This window comes from Cokeromyces recurvatus (assembly GCF_025118155.1).
Source record: "Cokeromyces recurvatus strain NRRL 2243 chromosome Unknown BX663scaffold_5, whole genome shotgun sequence".
NCBI lineage: Eukaryota > Fungi > Mucoromycota > Mucoromycetes > Mucorales > Mucoraceae > Cokeromyces > Cokeromyces recurvatus.
Window position 1 is genome coordinate 946,092 of NW_026251391.1, and position 18,290 is coordinate 964,381.

General features: G+C 28.6%; 6 protein-coding genes across 6 annotated transcripts; all 6 read left to right on the forward strand.

Annotated features, from left to right (window-relative positions):
* Positions 1-1,977: 1,977 nt before the first annotated feature.
* On the forward strand, positions 1,978-4,913 carry BX663DRAFT_468473 (Per1-like-domain-containing protein). Its single transcript, XM_051524092.1, has 4 exons — positions 1,978-2,188; positions 2,247-2,271; positions 2,323-3,620; positions 3,837-4,913. Exons 1-4 carry the CDS (start codon positions 2,009-2,011, stop codon positions 4,821-4,823), a joined length of 2,490 nt encoding a protein of 829 aa, XP_051385724.1. The 5' UTR covers positions 1,978-2,008; the 3' UTR covers positions 4,824-4,913.
* A 1,207-nt stretch (positions 4,914-6,120) lies between these two features.
* On the forward strand, positions 6,121-9,664 carry BX663DRAFT_500745 (uncharacterized protein). The gene is made up of 7 exons (XM_051526371.1): positions 6,121-6,881; positions 6,976-7,195; positions 7,241-7,244; positions 7,343-8,555; positions 8,625-8,710; positions 8,846-8,943; positions 9,006-9,664. The coding sequence occupies exons 1-7, from the start codon at positions 6,228-6,230 to the stop codon at positions 9,563-9,565; spliced, it is 2,835 nt and encodes a 944-aa protein (XP_051385725.1). The 5' UTR covers positions 6,121-6,227; the 3' UTR covers positions 9,566-9,664.
* Positions 9,665-10,336: 672 nt separating this feature from the next.
* BX663DRAFT_500749 (Myc-type, basic helix-loop-helix domain-containing protein) lies at positions 10,337-11,026 on the forward strand. Its single transcript, XM_051526372.1, has 3 exons — positions 10,337-10,405; positions 10,552-10,628; positions 10,694-11,026. Exons 1-3 carry the CDS (start codon positions 10,377-10,379, stop codon positions 10,912-10,914), a joined length of 327 nt encoding a protein of 108 aa, XP_051385726.1. The 5' UTR covers positions 10,337-10,376; the 3' UTR covers positions 10,915-11,026.
* A 465-nt stretch (positions 11,027-11,491) lies between these two features.
* BX663DRAFT_292238 (uncharacterized protein) lies at positions 11,492-12,030 on the forward strand. The gene is made up of 3 exons (XM_051522014.1): positions 11,492-11,659; positions 11,716-11,887; positions 11,960-12,030. Exons 1-2 carry the CDS (start codon positions 11,544-11,546, stop codon positions 11,858-11,860), a joined length of 261 nt encoding a protein of 86 aa, XP_051385727.1. The 5' UTR covers positions 11,492-11,543; the 3' UTR covers positions 11,861-11,887; positions 11,960-12,030.
* Positions 12,031-14,191: 2,161 nt separating this feature from the next.
* On the forward strand, positions 14,192-14,541 carry BX663DRAFT_500750 (uncharacterized protein). The gene has a single exon (XM_051526373.1). It carries the CDS (start codon positions 14,220-14,222, stop codon positions 14,388-14,390), a length of 171 nt encoding a protein of 56 aa, XP_051385728.1. The 5' UTR covers positions 14,192-14,219; the 3' UTR covers positions 14,391-14,541.
* Positions 14,542-15,469: 928 nt separating this feature from the next.
* BX663DRAFT_549708 (uncharacterized protein) lies at positions 15,470-17,645 on the forward strand (the record flags this gene model as incomplete). Its single annotated transcript, XM_051531166.1, has 3 exons — positions 15,470-15,674; positions 15,774-16,276; positions 16,425-17,645. The coding sequence occupies 3 exons, from the start codon at positions 15,470-15,472 to the stop codon at positions 17,643-17,645; spliced, it is 1,929 nt and encodes a 642-aa protein (XP_051385729.1).
* Positions 17,646-18,290: the final 645 nt, after the last annotated feature.

An 18,290-nucleotide genomic window follows, 5' to 3' on the forward strand; every position in this document is an offset into this window, starting at 1 on the left:
TAAAAGCATCTTTAGATGAAGAAGGATAATCTCGGCCCACCAGTATCTCCTGAGAGATTTGATAAACATTTTTGACAACACTATAACTATATTTCCATAGTTTTTTCTATAGCTTTAACAGATTAGGATACAATTTACTTCTATCATTCACAGCAGCAGTAACTACAACAATCAAACTCCGCATTCGTGTCTAGTTCTTCACTGTAAGTTGATCAGATTATTTCTTTAAACAATAATAATGTCTTTAATTGGATATTCTGTTTCCAGAAACTATAATTGGGAGTTGATAAAATGTTGATAGTGTTCCACATTTACTGCTTGATTCACTTTACAAAGAATTATAATATTATTATGAATTGTATAGTGGATTCCCATTTTTATTTGTTCTCTACGTCATTTTTCTTTTCTATTCTTTTCCTTTTCTTTTTTTTCTTTTTTTTTTCGGAATTGCATAACTAATTTTCGCCTAGTTCGTTAAATATCTTGTTAACAACAACAACAAAGTCTAACTACAATAGTATTTGATCCATTCTAGGATGATAATGTTTCTATTAAATAAAACAAATGTAACATATTGAGCAAATGATAATAGTAGTAGTAAACGATTAATAGTTATTACTGTTAGCGTATTTCTTCAGTTATTTGTTGCTCTATTCTTTTCATTGTTATTTTTTTTTTTTCATGACGTTTAGGTCCCATCAGAATAAACAACTAACTTTTAAATTTGATACCCCGACTTACCGTCACTGTAAACAACCTTATACATCTATTATACCATGCTACTATTACTGCTGCTGCTGGTGGTGGTGGTGGTGGGGGGGACAAGTCCGTATAAGGAAAGTCCATCGATTTTCTTTTTATTTTGTCTGCTGTTTATTATTAACTAAATTCTATTTTTTGGTTCTATTACATAATACATATTTTTATCTAATAATTTTTTTTTTTTTTTTTTTTTGCACAAATCAAACTATAACATCGAAAGAATCTTGTACATTATTTATAATATAAATATTGACAGAGACTAATTAATACAAATATTATTTATTTTCGCAAAAAATAAATAAATAAATGATACAGGACTTAAAAGAGAACTGCCTTGGAAGGGGAGAAGGAACCCTTATAAATATATGCTGTATGCTCAATTATTCTTGTTAAATATATTAGGATAATAATATCTTCTTCCTCTTACTGGTAGTAAACGTGACGTGTTGTTTTTACTCCTACTTCCAGCGAAATTAGAATATGGCCGCATCATGTTAATAAACGTGATATTTTGATTATCTTCATAACCAAATCATAAATTCAATATAACACATTTATAAAAGATAAGCTTAAGACATGTACATTGTTAAGACTTATAGTTGGAGTCTTCATCATGAGTTAATATGGATGCATGACTTGACCCTAAAGAATGATGATATTTTATCAGGTTGGTGAGCTATTCTATCATAACAATAAGGATATATACAGCTAAAATCCTTTATCCAATCAGAGCTCTTTATTCCAATAAAATCTTATTATGATTAGTTCCTGTCAAAAATTAAACAATAACTTTATCATACTCTTCTTCCTATAATAGCCTATTCTTATTCTATACTATTTTTTTTTTTTTTTTTTTTTAAATAATATCATTATTATATGCTTTTTTTCGTCGTTATTATTAGTCTCTATGATCTCATTTAAGATTGTAACCATAAAGGAAATTGCAGTAAAATAAAAGGATACATCAAGAAGCAGCTTTTTCTTTTTCTTTTCAAATAATAATAAAAAAGCTGATCAATCGTTTTTTTTTTTTTTTTTTGATCATTATGTAGGACATATTTAATTTTTTTGGAAGCTCACCGAAAAAAATAAAATAAAATATTATAGCTCCTCGGTAATAATAATAATAAAAAAAAGAATTATGTAAGTGCATTTTTTTTTCTTTTTTCCTTTTTTTTTTTTTTTTTTTTTTTTTTTTTTTTTTTTTTTTTTTTTCTCCTGGATTATTTTTTTTTTCCTCAGAAATATGCCAACGAAAAAACCCATTAAAGTAGCTGTGATAGGCTCCGGATTAGCAGGATTAACAGCAACTTATTTATTAAATAATAGTGATGATGTTGAAGTTCATTTATTTGAAAAGAATGATTCTCTTGGTATGGATGCTGCTTCTATATCTGTTGGACCGAAAAATGATTTTAGAATTGACGTAAATAATATGTCTATTTGATTGTTAAGCATGCATCTCTAATCAATTATATTATTAGGTACCAATGCGTTCCTTTATGTCTGGTAAATTTCAATTACATTTCTTATACAAAGACTTGACTTTTTTTTTAATAGGCTATTATACACATTTATTCAAGTTGTACAAGTACCTTAAAATACCTATCAAAAAAGCTAAATTTAGTTTTGGTTGGTATAGAATCATGATGCAGCCATCCTGTACTATTAAGAAGTCATTAACTGCATCTCAAGTTGCATCTTATACAAAAAATGAGTCTTATTTAATCTATAGTGGTGCACGTACTGTAGGTCATTTGAGCAGAGTAAAGAAATCAATCATGTCATCAAAAGATATATTTATATTCCTTTGGCAATCAATGATCGTTGCCCTCTCTTATTTATGGCTTTTATTTATTTCACTATGGCATCATTATCAGGGTCATCTGAGAGACCCTCATCATGCTATCACTAACATGACTCTGGATCAGTTCTTTAAAAGATATCATATTCATCCTTATTTTGCTTATGATGTCTTTGTTCCTTTATTTGCTGCTGTTTGCACAAATACATATGAGTCTATGTTGAACTATCCTGCATCTGACGTGTTAGAGTATATGGCCGTAGGTTTCTTTCAAGAATCCTATGTTGTAGCATGTGGTGTACAACAAGTAGTTACAAATATCTCAAAGTCATTTAAACATGTTCATTTGAATACTCAAATAGCTGCTATTCGATCAGTCACAAATGATCAACAGGGTCGTTTCAAGTTAATAGATGAATATGATCAAACGTATTTCATAGATCATATCATTTTCGCTACTCAAGGGAATCAAGCTCATCAAATCTTAAAGAGCTATTTAGACGACACATTAGATAACAATACGATGACAACCGCAAATAAAGTAGTAAAAGAACAAATCGAAACCTTAAAGACCTTTCCATATGATAAAGCCATGGTTATCAATCATACAGATACTCGTCTATTACCATCAAATCCTTTGAATTGGAAAGCCTTAAACTTGGCTACTGTTGATCAAAGTGTAAATCCGGGTGAAAGTGATCTGATCATACCTTACCCTCATAATACAACAATGGCAACTCATATCCTTCATATGACACATAAAACAATGATGGATAATAACTCTACTTGCTATCTTCAAACAACAAATCCATGTATTGCCGTTGATCCTGATAAACTTTTGTCAGTTGCATGGTTTGAGCGTGCAACTGTGACACTTGAATCGAAAAGGGCTTTAAGAAGATTATTTACTGATCATGGTGATCAAGTTCAATTGGGATCTTGTCAAGGATTTCAAAATGGTATTTGGTTTATAGGATCTTATTGTTGGAAAGGCATTCCCTTATTAGAAGGCTGTGTAGCAAGTGCAGAGTATGTTGTTACAAAAGGAATTGCTGTTGCTGAAAACATTCATATTGAAATTCCATGGCAATAATAATCCTTCAAAGAAGAAGATTATATTTTATTACAGCAGCAAAAAAAAAAGAAAAAAAAAAAATAGAATAAATGTTTATATTTTTTTTTTATATCCTATTAAATTTATTCAAGAAGTAGACCTTTTTTTTTTTTTTTTTTTTTTTTTTTTTTTTTTTTTTTTGTAAAAAGGGAAAAGAGGACGATGAGGAAAACAGCCATGGTGAAACCTTCATTGCTTCTTGTTGCTCTTGTTACAATAATCACTACATGTTATGCTTCAAGTGGTGATCGACAAATAGAGTACATTAATTGCGTAGAAAGATGTACAGCTAATACAGATATTTCACAATTGCCTTTTTATTTACAATTATTACGTTGGACTGTACGTCAGGATTGTGGCTATCATTGCATGCAAACCATTACACAGTATGCCATGGCTAACAATCAAGTTATCCATCAATATTATGGTAAATGGCCTTTTCATCGTGTATTCGGTATTCAAGAACCTGCATCTGTTGTCTTTTCCATCCTTAATGGGCTTATGCATTTTCATTATTTCAAACAGATTAAACGACACATTCCTCAGAGTTATCGTTTAAGACACTTTTATTTAGGTATTGCTATTATAGGAATGAATGCCTGGCTTTGGAGTACTATCTTTCATATGCGTGATACACCATTCACAGAAAAGCTTGATTATTTCAGTGCAGGACTTTACATTCTTTATAGTTTTTGCGTAGCCACGATACGAATCTTTTATTTAAAGGGCGCATCCGTCTTGATTTGGTCCATCTTTTGTCTCCTGTTGTATATAGCACACGTCAGTTATCTTTCAAGCTTGCAGCGATTTGATTATAGTTATAATATGTTGGCGTGTATTATTGTAGGATCCTGTCAGACGCAGCTTTGGTTAATTTGGTCTATTATGCAATATACAGAGAAATGGGGAAGAGTTGAGAGAAGACCATTTGCTTGGATGGCGGGTCTATCAGTGATCCTCGTAAGTTGCGCTATGTGTCTTGAAATCTTTGATTTCCCACCTTTTTATCAAATCTTTGATGCACATTCATTGTGGCATGCTGCTACAATCCCTTTGGTTCCTTTATTTTATAGATTTTTATTACGAGATACAGAATGCGAAATGACTTTATCGAGATTAACAAATGAGAAGAGATCTTTATAAATAAATAAACTATTCCTATCATATAGTATGATTATGTATATATATATATATATATGTATATATGTATACATAACACATTGACAACTGTAAGCAGATTACTCTTGTAATAGAAGACAAATATGTATATCTATTTGGATAGTATTCATAGTGATATTAATTGAATCTTGTTCATTTGTCTATGTGAATGACAAGTTTTAAAGTTTGTTTGTTTTTATCAAAAAGTGACTACTACTGCTTAATCATAAAGTGTCAAAAAAAAACACAATGTAGTAGATAGATATAAAGTAACAGCCAAGTCGTATATACATAATAGCAGAAGAGACGTTGTAGAAATAAGGATCTTTATTTTCGCTCTTTCTCCCTCCCTTTTTTTTTTTTTTTTTTTTTGTATTTATTTCTATGGATATGCAAGGTTAAATTCATATAAAATTCTAGATATGGAAATAGTTAGTAGGAGTAATTTTAATAAAACTATAGCAACACAACAAATCAATGACATCATAAATTTGACTTTTTTTTTTAAAAAAAAAAGGGGAAAAAAGTTAAAAAATAAAAAAAAAAGCTATGATAATAGGTATAACGCCAAGATATAAGCATAATATATACCTATACTGTTATAACAATAGAATAGTATTGTTACTATATTAAAATAGAATGGCTATATATATATTTATCATGAGAATAACATATATTTATAGATAATAGACTCAGATATACTATTATGTTAGTGACAGCATGAAGTCATTTGGTAATAAATCTTTTAATAAACGACAAGTCAAATGTTTATTATACTAATAGGAACTATTAGTTTTTTATTTGTTACGTTTTACTTGAATGTTTTTTTTTTTTTAAAAAAAAAGAGAGAGATCTTTTTTTATGGTATTCATTTTATTGACACAAATTTTAAGGTTCATGAAACTGTCTTACATTCATATTTTTCCCCTCCCTAATGATAGTAAAAGAATTGTTTATATGATGTGTTTAGCAAACAAAGGTATATTTCTTGATCTTATAAAATGAATATTGACTTGGATTAGTTTCCTATTCTGTTATACATCACACTATTCCTTTATAATAGTAGTAATACAGTTGTGGAACAACTGTTAATATTACTTGCAATAAATAAAAAAAAATTTTTTTCCACTTGTAAAAAAAAAAAAAAACTATTGTTTCCGCTTTATTGTCCGAAATAAGCATTATTACTACAAGTAAAAGGATTCTATTTTTTTTTTTTTTTTTTTTAATATTTTCTCTTCTCTTCTAAACAAAGTTGAATCAAAAAAACAAAACAAAGCTATTCAGATACACACACGCATATATATATATATATATATATAGTTCTTTCTTTTTTCTCCATTTCTCTCTCTCTCTTTTTTTTATTACATACTTTTGTATAAATAAATTATGTATGAAACTAAAATTGAAGATACTAGTAAGAAATTAGATAATAATGAAAGTACCACACTATCTCAACAACCAACGACAGAGAATCAGCCATCAAGTGTATCCGTCCTAAGTACAACTGATGATGAGGATTATCGTGACGAACCTATTTATATTGATGATGGTATTCCATCTGAAATACCTCTAGAGGCACTTGCAGGCCCTGCTCTTATCTTGCCTGCTAATGATCTCCTTCCCAATAATACAGACCTCGATGGCCGTACGTTGAATGAAGAATTTGATTGGGAAGGGAAGGATGATGACGAAGAAGAGGATGATGAAAAGAAAGAGAATAGTACGTCCAGTAGACGTAATACCTTGGCGCGAAGTGGTGTTATCATTTGTCTTAATCAAAACGCTTCACATATTGCTTGGGCTTGTATCATCTTATTTGCCCTTATCTTTATTGCTATCGATGTCGCAGTCTTTGTTGTTTATCGTCATCGCGTTAATATCACATCTTATGGTTTACAATTATGGTTTACCTGGATCACCTTTATGTGGTGTATTGGATTTATGTCACAAATTTTTGTAGAGTTGGTGCCTTGGGCAATTAAAAAGGGTGTTGGATTTTTTGGATCTCAATCCACTGAAGTATTAAGAATGAGATTATCTGTAAGTTGTACTAATAATTATTTTACATGCTTTTTTTTTTTTTTTTTTTTTTTTTTTTTTTTTACAAAAAAAAATCACTCATAGAATGTTATAGTATTATATGGCATTGCGTGTCTATATTAAATTATTCATTATCTCCGCGTGGGCTTGGGGATCTTGGGCCTTTATTAAAGATCGTATTGCATTACCTTTAAATGGAAAGCTACAATATGAAGCACAACCTAAATATGCCGGTGTTTTTTATAGTGTCTGGGAAGCTGTATTCTTTGCAACATTATTTCTTTTCATTGAAAAGTTTATTTTACAATTGATAGGTAAAAAAAAAAAAAAAAGATAATGATTTTTTTTTGTATATATACTAACTTTAATTATACTCTTAGTAACTTCTTTTCACAAGTAAATAAATAAATATCATATTAATTTACTACTTGATTCTTAGTAAGAGAATTAACTAACATTTTTTTTTTTTATAGGAAAGCATATGAAGATAGAATTAAAGAAAATGATCGAGCACTTCATATCTTGGATAAACTCAAAAAAGTGAAAAGAAAGAATCCACAAGAATTTCTTTTGAAACGTATTCGACGAAACAAGAACAAGACAAGCAGCAATAACAATACACCTAATGGCACTACTACAACAACAAGAACACACTCATTAGATGAAACAAACTCAAATGATCAACATTATTTTAATTATCAACCTCCTTCACGTACAACGGCAACAAAGTCTATTATAGCCATGGATGGCAATCAGCAACCTAATAAATCCAATGTCAAGTTCCCTACTCATAACATGGATACCTTAATCGCGATTCCTCCTTTAGAGGATAGACATCCTAGATCGGATGATGAAAAGCAAGATTACCACTGTCAAGAGAACGTCAACACGACCGATAAGCCAAACGATATCATTCATAAGAAGAAGAAGAAGAAATTCTTTAATAAATTGACGAGTAGAGTGAAGAAGATTGAAATGCATGATAATAGCTCATCTTCCGGAAGTGATTTTATATCCTCTACGTCATCTACACCATCTCCTATTACTATATCAAGGGAAAACATGTGTCACTCACGTAAAAGTCAAGAAGAGAAAGGGTTTTTAGGAGGGGCCAATGCTCTAAAGGGGAAATTGTTTAAGGACAGTTATCATAAATTTATTACACAAGCCAATTACAATCATAATAATAGTGGCAGTAATAATAATCATAATAATAATAATGCAACTAACTCGATTCAACAGGCAAAATATTTGGCTAAAAAAATTTATAATAATCTTATGGGACCTGATAATAATCGGGATACGATTGTAGAGGCTGATTTTTACCCCTTTTTCAAGACGACCAAGGAAGCTAGTTATGCCTTTAGTTTATTTGATGCAGATGGGAATGGAGATATTAGTAAACGTGAATTAAGAGCAGGTTGTGTTCGTATTTATCGTGAACGTAAGAACTTGAGTCGATCCATGCGTGACCTGTCACAAGCGACAGGTAAATTAGATATCATCTTGATGATCATCTTTACTGTTGTGTGGGTTATTATCGTCTGTGCTGCCTTTGGTGTCAATGTGGGTACAGACTTGATGCCTCTCTGGAGTGCCTTTGTAGCAGCCAGCTTTATTTTTGGTACCTCTGCAAAGGATGCCTTTGAATCCATTATTTTTGTCTTTGTTACAGTAAGCTAAAAAATAATATGTATATTTGTATATTTAACTAATACATATATATATATGTATATATATTAGCATCCTTTTGATTCTGGAGATAGAGTAATGATTCAAAATGAAAATTGGGTTGTTCAAAATGTTGGATTATTAGTTACTACATTTGTGTAAGCTATTTGCTAACAAAAAAAAAAAAAAAAAAAAAAAAAAAAAAAAAAAAAAAAAAAAAAAAAAAAAAAAAAAAAAAAAAGGAAAAAGAAAAAAGAGGGAAAAAAAATAGGTATCTAATTTGATATAAATAGTAAATGGGATGGATCCATTGTATATGCTAAAAATTCAACTCTTTCAACTCAATATATTATTAATATCAGAAGATCAGGCAGAACGGGTGAAACAATTGGTAAATACATATTTATATGTTTTTTTTGGAATTGTTATAATTAAATAATGATGTGATGATAGATTTACAAGTCAGTTTCTCAACACCTTCATGGAAGATCAAACAACTTACAGAACACATGGTTCAATGGTGTAATCAATACCCTAAACTTTATACAACAAATGCAACATCCACTAATATAGTCTCTTATCCAAATGAAAATACAATTTCACTTAGTTTTTACTTTGAACATATCCAAAATTGGCAAGATTCTGGAGGACGATGGTTACGCCATAATAATTTTATGTATGAACTCAAGGAAGAGTGTGAACGTCTTGAGATTAATTACACAGCACCGTCTGAACCTTCCTCTGAAGCGAATAGTAGTGGTAATAAACCAAATGATGCTCCTCCAGAGGTGTATAATATGGGTTCCAAGGCTGGCCATGGATTAGAAGGCATAAAAACAAGAAGACCTTATGAATTAGAAGATGAATATGGATATAGAAATCAACCTATTGGTGGGGACTCAAGTAATAACCCTTCTACTCCTCTTTCTAGTGGTAATAATCAAGCTGAATCAGAAAATGTAGGGGCCGTTGCTGGAGCAGCTTCTGCTTTAATTTTTGGTACCGAATTTTAAGCTCTTTATTATTAGTGTCAATAATAACAGAATTCGTTGTTGTTCTATTTTTTTTTTTTTTAATTCATTGTATAGTGACACCATTTTCAAATAATTCCCTACTATAAATAATATTATTTTGAAACATTATATAAATATATACATGTATATAAATACATATAAACAATGTAGAGTCTTAGCTCCTGAATTATTATAATCTAGGCTGCTTTTTATATGTTTCGAATCATTACTTTTGTGTATGTGTGTCTACTTTAGTAATTTATTTCATTCCAAACAATATAATACTTTCTTTCTTTTATATAATATATACATATATCTGTATATATATAAAATGGATTTAACTTCTTTTACTACCTCGCCTGATTCATTATACTTGTATAATAATAATAGTTCAACACAACATCAAGGATCAAAATCATTATTACAACATGAACCCTCTACTACAACAATGATTATTGCTGCTTCTACATTACAACAACCTACTCATACTAATAATATGTCTTTTCTTAACAATAATATTCATTTACTGCAACAACAACAACAACAACATACTACTACTACTGCTGCTACTGCTGCTTCTTATCTACCCGAATTATATCTTGGCACAACGTCAAAGATATCCTCCACTTTCGACTATCATCAAGGTATGGTGAAACTTGAAAATAATAATAATTCAATTACAAATTCATTATTATTCATGGGTAACTCATTGCAAACAGATTATCCTCATATGTTACAAGAAGATTCAACGAGTAGATTGAAGATGATGAGAGAAGAAGAAGAAGAAAAAGAAAGAGAGTTTCAAAAACGAATGGCATATGATGATGAAATGGAACAAAGGTAAAAAGAAGGAAAAAAAAATAAGTTATAGACCTCTCTTATTAAATCATCTTTTACTCTACTCTCTACCTCCCTTTCTCCTCACCTCCTCCCTCCTTTTTTTTTTTTTCTTCTTCTTCTTCTTTTTATTACGAATGAATGAATAGTTTTATAAACGAACAAGATTACAGCATACCAGTTATTTCTGAAAGAAGAAAATATCGTAGAATATCACATAATGAAGGTATATAGTTTGAAACACTTTTATAAAAAAAAAAAAAAAGTTAAATTTATTATTATTGTATATAGTTGAAAGGAGAAGACGTAACAATATCAATGATAATATCAAGTGTTTAGGACAATTGTTACCAGAGAATTTATGTCAAGGAAAATTAAATAAGGGCACCATTTTAAAAGGCTCTGTTATTTATATTCATATGTTAAACGATCAATTATCAGAATATAAAGCTAGACTTGAACGTTTAGAATATGAAGCTGCCATTTTGAGTTCAAAAAGTAGTACTCATTAATACGTATGAATATATGTATATTTGATTTACATTATTCTACTTTACGTACACACCCATACACACCCATACACACCCATACACACCCATACACACCCATACACACCCATACACATATATATTATACAACAACAACAACAACAATAATAATCACAATAAAAAAAGGATAAACTGCATCTTTATACGTGCATAATTAAGTTGTAAACCGTATAGTATGCATATATCGGAATTGTATCCCGAAGTATCTAAAATAAATAAATGATTGTATTTGTGCAGGATATAAACTTACATGGAGAGAATAAATAATATACAAATGTGTGTGTGTGTATTTAGTGATATTTATTTGTATCAGTCATATAATAATAAAGTGTTCCCTGCATTTTTGTTTTGATTCAACGTCTGTGAGAACACAGTTAAGATTACTGTTGCATGTCTCATCAGAACGTAATTATTATATCTAATCATTTTTATAATGCATATTGATAAATTATAATTTTAGTGAACATAAACTTCATTTATGATTAAAGTAGAAAACAAAACTGATTCAAGCATGAATATATAAAAATGCAAATTAGTGCCTTTTTTATTTTATTTTATTTTATTCTATTCTATTTGATTTAATAATAATAGTAATGAAAACATCTGTCTTGTTTTTCTCTTACTATTTTTTAGTAGTCATGATACAAATTGTTACATCTGCTCCAATTTATGCTCAGGAGGAAGACTTGAATTTTCCTAATACAGTTAGGTATAATATTTTTAATGTAGTCATCATACATACATAAACCATCATAATACATTTAGTAGGGAGATATTCTTACATCCAGAGCACATTGACTCTACTATAAACTCGGAAAAAGAGCTGTTACTCCTTCCATCACCATTACTACCCCCATTACCACCGTTACCACCGTTACCACCGTTACCACCACTTTTACGGCCTCATTAACACACTTTGGTACATTTTGTAATATAAGTAAAAATTCATTTTATTCTATAATATATATTTTTTTTTCTTGTATATAAATAGATACTCATTTATATACAGTCATTATATATTAATCATATAAATGTATATGAATTATTCAATGCTTAATAAAAAAAAAGATAAGCCTTTTACATCATAATATAAATAAAATCAAACTTTTTTTTTTTTTTTTTTTTTTTTTTTTTTTTTTTTAAAAAAAATGAAATAGGGTTATTAACAAATCTTGTTTCGTATTTTACTCTTAAATGGAAAAAAAGTTCCGATAAAATAATAAAATTCAACTTTATTACATTGTTCTTTTTTATTTATTTATTTTTTCTATCTTGAACAAAATACAGGGCTTTTTATATTAACAAGATAAACGTACTTGTAAAAAAAATAAATAACTCAGCAAAATACAAAAGAAAAAAAAACAAATCGATATAAATATTGCAACTATTATAATGCTCGATAGAATAACTTTTTTTTTTGGGGGAGAACTTACGGCTTTTCAAAAAAAAAAAAAAAAAAAAAAAAAAAAATAAATAAATAAATAAAATAAAATAATAATTTTTCACTTATTTCACTTATCGTCATTATTTTGATATCGATTCAGTAGTGAAACTACTATGATAACGTAATTTTTGAAAAAAAAAAGGGAAAAGAAATAAATCCTTAACTCTATTAATAATAACATTTATAGAATTTTTATAATTATAATTCCTGTAAATGTTAAAACATACGTTACACTTACTATTCTTTATAGTAATAAATAAATAAATAAATAAAAAGTTTCTTTTCCTTTCATAACATATAGAAAAATAGGTATACATAACTACTATTATAATACGTGTCATTATATAATATAGTATAATATAATATGAATCTTATTTTATTATTAATACTTTTGAAGAGACTTGAAGAGTAAGTAGTAAATAATATTAAATGTTTTTCTTTTCTTTTCTTTTCTTTTTTTTTTTTTTAAAAGAGCGTTTGATGAAGCTTAAGAAAATAATTTGATGCGGAATATTTGTGACTTTAAATAATTTTTTTTTGTATAATACACATGCATACCACTGCTACATTTGTGCAGAATTGAGTTTTAATGTTCTAGAAATTTAATTGTTAACAAAGAAAAAAGAAAAAAGGGATCGACGACGGAGATTAAAATATGCCTATTATCATTACTATCACTGCTAGGATAATTATGTTTGATTAAAAAAAAAACGATAAAAGTTTGTTTGGATCTTGTCGTTATTTATAACAATAATGTAGATCTTGAAAAATAAAAATAAAAATTGGAGAATCTCTGTTTTATCTTAAAGCAAGAGCCCATATTCTAGTAATAAATAAAAATAAAATAAACTGAATTTGATTACCTTTGTTATACTATTTTACTACTACTAAATAATATGGTTTATAATTTCTTTAGTAATAAAAATATATACATCCTATTCTTATGTCCTTCTTTTCAAGTTAAAATTAATTTTTTTAACTTATACAGATATATTAAATTAAACTAATATCTTCATATGAAATAAAGAGTAAAAATGATCCGCTATTCTATATGACGTATTGTCTCTTTATATATACATATATGTGTGTGTGTATATGTATTTATATATTATACAACAACATAATATTATCTATAGGCACCGAAAATCGATCATCCTTTGTACAACCTTTTTAATCCATTGATTTAAACTAAATGAACCCCAAAGGATCGAAAATTTTCTTATTGTTAATAAAGAAAATTATTTTCTTGAAAACGTATTTTACTAGTGTATAATACATATAAGAGTCTAATCATTATTTTCTTATTAGTAGTAGATCTACTTATCACCATATACTTCAAAATCAAACAAACAAACAAAAAAAAACCTCTAACTAAATCATTGTTCTATACTATAAAAGGAAGATGATGGATCCACCTATGTAAATAATGCATCTATATTATGCGTTGCTATGGATACATTACATATAGATGCTTGCTTATATATGGATTATACTAGTAACAAATGAAAGAGAGACAATGATTCATTTTGTCCATTTTTGAATTAAACTCCAATTCAAATAATATTAGGTAGTCGTATGAAATAGCATGATATTTTATTCAAAAATGTGGGGAATAAAAAAAATATAATAATAACGAAAATGATTGGTAAAAATAGATTACAAAGTCATTATAAAAATGTTAGGACAATCAATAATTGGTTACATAAATACTGAAAAAAAAAAAATCTAATCAGGATCAAGGGCATTTAAACGGAGATTTAATTTCATATAATACCAAGATTGTATGATTAGATGATAAATAACCTGTATTATTCAAAGTATAATTATGGACAGTAGAAGCGTCATCATTGAGTTGTTATTCTTCTTCTTTTTTTTTTTTTTTAAACAGTACACTATTTTTTCCTTTTTCTATTTTATGCTCATTCTACTTATCTACTGCCCAATAATCACATGTAACATATTACATATATGTATTTATATATACAACTCTTCTTGAGTCTAGAATACTTATATATTAAGCTTTCCAAAATTTCAAAGTCAAATGAAAGTATTTTAATACTACTACTATATTAGACAACGATAGTAGTGGTTAATATCTGTCATATTTATAAAGGAAAATGAGTTGTTCAACTTATTATTAAACTTTTACCCATCATCATATTAGGTAACGTTATTTTAAAAGAAGAAGTTAAAGTAGTGCCAAAATAAAATAAAATAATTTGTTGAGAATCTCTTTACGGTCTTTAGTAATACGAAATAAGTTTTCATCACCGACGACCAAAAAAAAAATACAAACCAAAAACGTTCTTTTCTTCTTTTTTTTTTTTTTTTTTTCTTTCAAAATTGTAATAAACTCACATGATAGTGTAGATATATGAAAAAGTAAACCAACAACAACAAGAAAAGATATACTATTATTTTTTCTTTTTTATAAAATAAATGCCACTAAATTAAAAGAAAAAGACCCTATTTACTTACTAACATTATTTTTCTTATATAATAGACTCCGGCTATCCTATTAAGAGAATTCTTCTTAAAATATCTACCATAACAAATTAAGGAATATCCAATTATATGTTATTTACTTTGGAGCAGTGTAACATACGTTACTATTGCAAAGTATTAAAGAAAAATAAGTAACTCTATTCTTCTCAAGGCCTTTATTCAAACATTTTTTTTTTTAGAATAGAATTAAGCATAATATGAAACTTGGGGGGGGAAGAGGGGAAAAGAAAGGAAAAAAAGATGATAAAAACGGTACATTTATCGTATCCTGAAGGGGTTTTTTTTTTCGCTTTAAACAAAAAAACTTCTTTTTTTTTATATTTTTTATTCGGCCCTTTAAACTAATAGTTTTTATTTTATTTTTCCATCTCCTCTTTTTTTCTATTAAAAACCTTTAAATAACAAGTTAGATTTCCCTTTTGCTACTCCTTCTCTCTTCTTTCTCTTTTCTTTTCTCTTTCTTTTTTTTTTTAAATTGATATATAACGCGTTTTTTATTGTAACTGTTTTCTGTAGAATATATAGTATTTACATATTTCTTATATTAAATTGAAAGGAAAGAAAAAAAACATGTCACAGCTTTCAACTCACCCACATCTTCAGTTATGTGTCAATGATTTACTTCATCCTACAGAAAAATCAGAATTATTACTCGAAGCACTTACATCTTCACAACTTGAAGAAATTGAAAGAACTTTATCTAAAATTAAAGAAAAGAAACAATCATCATCATCATCATCATCTCCACAACAAAAGCTCAATAAAGAAGATACATGTAATTTTGATTTGTGTGTGTGTTGTTTTTTTTACCCCATATATTGATCTTTTTTTTTTTTTTTTTTTTTTTTTTTTTTTTTTTATAAATGTATTTTAGGTTCACCTTCTCCTATTGCAACAGAAACAGCAAATCCTTCTTCTTTACATCATGATTGGTCTGCTGTGGCGGCACAAATAGCAAAAGCTTTAGCTGATAGTATTACTACAGCTACAAATAATAATCCTCCTTCATCTTTTATAGTAAAGTCTACATCGAATCATAATGCTAAGCCACTTGTATCCTCTACATCTATTACCGGAGCTACATCCGATAAGCCCTCAACATCACCATCATCAACAACAATAACACCGTCTTCTTCTGAATCATGTTCTCCTATAGCTACTAAATGCACATCTAATTCAAATATTGATAATAATACTGCCGCTACTGCTGGTTCAGTGGTTCCAAACCATGAACCTCGCACTGAAGTTCGTGATGGTATTGAATGGGTTAGCTTTGTTTACTCTCATCATCGTGTCTTACGTCGTTATTCTATTCGAACTGATGTTGAGCAAGTGGATATCAGTCTTTTAGATGATAAATTCAAAAGCGAAAATTGCGTAAGTTTCAGATTTTTTTTATCCGCTTAAAAATACAGCGTCCTTGCAGGTCTAAAAAAAAAAAAATTGCGGGGTTGCTGTATTTATATATGTATTTTTTTTTTCTTTTCGTACTAACTTTTTTTTTTTTTCTTTTTCTTTACTTTAGGTATATCCTCGTGCAAATCTCCCTCATGAGGAATATAAAGGAAATAGATGGGCATATGAAACTGAATGTAATACTTTAGGTTGGAAACTTGCTTTTCTTAATTCATCTGAAATTGCCGGTAAACGTGGTTTAATTCAACGTGCAGTTGATTCTTATCGTAATCGTTATCCAAGTATGCGTTCTCGTCGAGTAGCTCGTCAAGAAAAACTCTTAAAGGGTACTCTTCGTAAGCGTAAACAACGTGAATCTGAAGAACTGAATGATCAACAAAGACCTTCCAAGACTACAAAACAGGAGGAGACAGTAGTAGTGTCACATCATGAATCATCATTACCCAAGACTGTTTCTATTGACGATGGTCAAGGTACCAAGTATCGTATTCGTATTAATATTGATTCCGTTGCTCTCAACTCAATTGATATGGAGTTCCGTAAAGCTAATTGTGTTTATCCTCGTGCCATGAATATCAATACTTCTTCACCTTTTGCCTCTCAACGCCAATTAGAAGAAGCTAAATGCAATGAATTAGGTTGGAAATTGGCTTGGTTAAATTCTAAACATCTTGCTAACCGTAAAAATTTACTTCAACGTGTCCTTGATGTTTACCGTTCTAAATTTATGCCTGAACTGAATCCTCGTAAGAATTCAATTCGTATTCCTAATCCTCCTAATCATCTTTCTATTGATACCGATATGTTAAAAGCATCTTCAACAACAACTTCTTTAACTGTCGATGCTCTTATCTCTGTTCAAGAACAACAAGCAAAAGTCATTCGTCGTGGTGAAGGTCATGATGATAATGAATCTCTTTATAGTGGTACAACTGATTCGCTTGATTTCCATGATTGCTTTTCTCCTCATGATATGTGTAACTCACCTTCTACCTCTGATTCCTCTTTATCTATCAATCATGATTTAATGCTCTCTGCTCCCACATCCTCTGATGACTTATTATTTGGTAGTTATCCGTTATTTGGGGAAAACTATGATTCATGTTGTCTTAGTATCAGTAGTAGCTGTAGTAGTCGTTCTGACTTGGCTCCCTCTCCTTACATCAAGACCGAACATATGGATGACACTTTATTTAAGGATCATACTGCCATCTTTGACTTGTATACAGCAGACTCTATTCAATTACCATCTATTAACGTAGATTTTGAACAATCTGATTATACTAAAACTGAAGATGATCCACTTATGAGTCAATTGTTTCATATTTAAACAAAAATCCTATTTAATTTTAAATTCATGTTGTATATACATATACCATTATAAGCAAATCTACTTTTAATACATATTTATTCGCATTTCTTTTATATCTCTTTCTCCCTCTTCCTGTAAAATATCAATAGTAATCATAATAAAAAAAAAGTTTTATTAATCATTTAATAATATAAGCATATTTATCTTTTCTTTTTTTTTTTTTTTTTTTTTTTTTTTTTTTTTTGAATAAAAAGATATTACCATATATTAATTAAGCACAGCTAGATAGCTACATGAAATTCTGTAACATAAATTTTAAGCAGAGAATCTAGTTTCTTGATATTTAGGAAAGTATTTTATCTAGGATATCTTAATCTCCTTCTTTTAATAGATAAAATAATATACTTTAAAGAAAAAAATAGAATAAAATTATTGAAAAGAAGAAGAAAGAGAGAGAGAGAGAGAAAAGAGAAATAAGGAAGCAACATTTTCAGTTCAAGGGGATCATATAATTTGTTTGTTTTTTTACAGCACAACAAAAAAAAAAGATCTACGTCACACTTTCAATTTTATTCCAGGAGTTTTTTTTTTCTGATAAGATTTATTACTTACTTTAATAAAGAATTATTATATATTAACTACACTTACTCTGTCTAGTACACG